At 39.6% G+C, this 3,417-nt stretch overlaps 1 protein-coding gene across 2 annotated transcripts in view; it reads right to left on the bottom strand.

Moving 5' to 3' along the window:
• kcnip1b (Kv channel interacting protein 1 b) overlaps positions 1-2,990 on the bottom strand; it is a 42,235-nt gene extending 39,245 nt beyond the window's left edge. Inside the window, exons 1-2 of one of the 2 annotated variants that reach the window (XM_024266353.2) lie at positions 2,822-2,990; positions 2,237-2,479 (exon numbers count right to left, since the gene is read on the bottom strand). In XM_024266353.2, the coding sequence (XP_024122121.1) occupies positions 2,237-2,479; positions 2,822-2,975 (397 nt within the window). In that variant the 5' untranslated portion in view covers positions 2,976-2,990. The remainder of the gene's footprint in view (positions 1-2,236; positions 2,480-2,821) is intronic. The other variant, XM_024266354.2, reaches the window with a different exon arrangement.
• Positions 2,991-3,417: the final 427 nt, after the last annotated feature.

A 3,417-nucleotide genomic window follows, 5' to 3' on the forward strand; every position in this document is an offset into this window, starting at 1 on the left:
CAGAGACTTGAGGTACTCTGGGCGAACCTCATCCCGGAGCCTTGGGTGATGGACACTTCCACCCCAGTGTCCTCAGCCTCTGCTTCCTCAACAGAAGGCGTGTCAGCAGGGTTGAGGAGATCCCCAAAGTATTCCTTCCACCACCCGACAATGTCCCCAATGTTTGATACACAGGTCCTCCTAAGCACAGCAGTGCATGCATACAAACACATACAGATAGTCTTTTCTAAAATCAAACTTTAGAACTCCTTAAGAACTTCTCTTTTCCCTCTCATTTATACTGTTCTGCGCGCTCCTGCGTGTCCTTCTTCGACAGTGCTAGTTCTGCTGCCTATTTATGGTACTACAAAATTTGTAATTAACCCACTGAAAGAATAAACACTTAAAATGAAACAATTATAAAATAATGAAACAGGGGAGTGGCTTATTTTCATGGTCCTTACATATGGAATAAGTAAAGCCTCCATGTAGAACTCTTAAATAGAGAATTTTTTGCTGAGGGTTGCTTGATAAAAATTAAGCTACTTAAGCTAGCTGTTGGTTAACTCTTTGCTTCCCAATCAGAGGGGGGTTTCTTTGTCCCCGCTGTGTAAAAAAAAAAAGTTAGTGTTGAAACCAGAGACTTGCATACTCCACCACCATTTCCAGACCATCATCTCACAGGCTGTACAGCAGCCGGAGCGCATTACCGGTTAATCAGCATGTTCCACTGGGCAGCACTGAATCACTTTACCTTACCTAATAACTGTGGAGGCAGGTTAATCAGAAGTCATCAAATCAAATCTCCTATTCCTACACAATCCAGTCTTTATGGTCGTAAGCAAACTGAAGTTTTGAAAAAGCCTGACTGTGAGGGATTTTCTAATATCAATACTTTCTAATACCCTCAGGTTGCAGCTTATTTAAGAGAAAAATCATTTTGTGCACCACAAATTCTCATTTATTGGTCTTTATTCTTATCAGAAACCATGTATCTGTTTGATGATCAACACTGGCTGCCATATCATCATTAATCCCAGCAAATCAACTAGACAAATGAACACTCGTTTGCTGCAGACTGTAAACAGTGAAAAGCTTGAAGTTATATATCTAAATACGGCTGCATAGATCCTGCTTTGCGTATCTATTTATTTTGAAAAGGACTTGAATTCACTACATTTGTAGACTACAGCAGTGGTCACCAACTTCCGGGCTTGTAGACCAGTACCAGTCAGTGGGACAGTTGGTACCGCAGAGAAAAAAATCAAAACATTTTTCTTTGTATTTTTTTTTTTTTAATATTCTGATTCTGAAGCAAGTTTTATTTTGAAAAACTTTTGGGTTGCTTGGCCACATGTCAAAAATACATCCGCTACTTTCTTGCTCTGACAGCTAAATGGAAACACGCGAGCTAGCAAAGTTGGAAAGTTTCTTTTTGGAGAAAAGAGCCAGTTAGGAAACGGAAGCAGATCCTTTGACTTCAAATTAAAAGAAAGCCAAATGAAACAGCCAAAAATAGTATTTACTCTAAATATAGATTTATTGTGACTGCAATTGCTTCTTTATAATCTTGAGAATGCATAAAATTCAACAACTGGCTGTCTAATGTTACAAGGATGTTACTAATAAAGTTGCGCAAATGGTGGATTCCTGTTTTTTAAAATATTTTTAGGTTACTTATCTGTCGCATACTTAAAATTGGATGGGGCTGAGGTCGACATCTGATTTTAAATCTTTCACTTTGACAATTATGTGTTAAGAGACAATTCATATTATTTTTTAATGGTTACCACATGGAATCTAGTATGCAAATAAAACATAAAGCAACTACAGATATTTTAGAGATAAAGATAAAGTTCACCCTCAAAAATTATGGTAAACTGGAGGCAAACAGGTAAAAATACTTTCAGAATTCAGCCTTGTATAGGTAATTAAAGCAGTCTATGCTCTGAAAAAGGTTGGGGACCTCTGGGCTACAGGGTACTTTGCTGTTAAGAAACTGATTGCACAAACTGAATTTGCAATCATGGTAACAAAATTCTACAATTAGAAGGAATCAACAATGTTCAGACAAATAAAACTTAACATTTTCAGTACTAGATAGTTTATGTAAATCCCATTGGATCAGCATACTTCAAATGTCAAGGATAAACTTCCTTTTGGCACTTAGGCAGACTATCAGTTGAGTCTTCAGTGTATCAAATCTAAATGAAGCAGATTACAACTGAGAGAATGAGTCATTGCAAAGCAACCTTACCTTTTGTGAGGGTTCCAAAGACCAGTCTCCTCAGGGACTGGATTAATTTAAGCACGCCCTGCCTGCAGCGGCTGGTGCAGCCAGCCATGTCTGCGTGGAACCAGGAACGATGGAGCAGCTTTTTTCCCGATTTTATCTTAAAAGTTAGAGAAAGTTTTGCACTGGTTAATTTTGGATGTAATCCTCTGGAGGGAAGAATCTTCCTCAACGTCTTTTGTAATGTTCCATTATTGTGTGAGGGGCCTTTATGGAGAAAAGAAAAAAACATTTATAGCAGATTTAGGAAATGTATGCTTTTAATAAGTATACATTTAGTTATATTTCATACCCAGGTATTAGCTTAAATGAGTAGGGGTCTCAGGAAATAGAACTATATCTCTACATAAGCAGTTTTGATGCAAAAGCGATAAAAATTTGATTTAACAAATCTCAAAATTCAACTTTCAAAGTAAAAGTTCAGTATTACATCCTAAAAAAAACAATTATGAATTAAAGTCCATAAGTAGTAGAATGCAACGAGCCTCTTTCCTAGAGAAGTTCTTTTTGGCCAATAAACAGCAAGAAACCACATCGGAGTCTTCTCACCTGCTTTGCCTCTTCGTCCTATTCTTGCAGTATTGTGATTGTTTCTCCGGTGGAGCGGGTATTTAAAGATTTCCTGTGGACTGTGGTGGCAGCCCTGCAGCTGTGGGCTGTGAAGGCGGTCTGCCCTGGTGCTCTCAGCAGATCTGTGCTGCATAGAGCGCTCACAGCCACCCCTGTTCCCGCCCTCCTTCCTCCTCCTCCTCCTCCTCCTCCAAGCTCCCTCCTCTTGCTTTACGTGCGTTCTTCCTCACTCTCAGTCTGGCTGATGCTACTCAACCTACCGTGTCCAAATGCAGCTGCATGATCCAGCAGCACTTCTGAGAGAAGGAAGGAGGTCATGGGGAAGACTGGAGCCATGATGCTCCTCGAGCATTCAGTTGACCTCCCATCCATCCGCTCCTTTGAACAACCATTACTGTGGCTGAAATGGACTTGTGGTTTAGTAGCAACCACAAACCCATCAGAACAGTTTCAAAACAAGTTTTTTTTTTACTCCTTTCACGGCTTCTGTCTTGTTGTTTGGCCAACAGTACAATAAATATAGCAAAGTGGAAGGAGGAGGAGTTTGAACAACCCTTTCTGGTTTTTATTTCAAT

Source organism: Oryzias melastigma, linkage group LG14 (genome assembly GCF_002922805.2).
Source record: "Oryzias melastigma strain HK-1 linkage group LG14, ASM292280v2, whole genome shotgun sequence".
Classification (NCBI taxonomy): domain Eukaryota; kingdom Metazoa; phylum Chordata; class Actinopteri; order Beloniformes; family Adrianichthyidae; genus Oryzias; species Oryzias melastigma.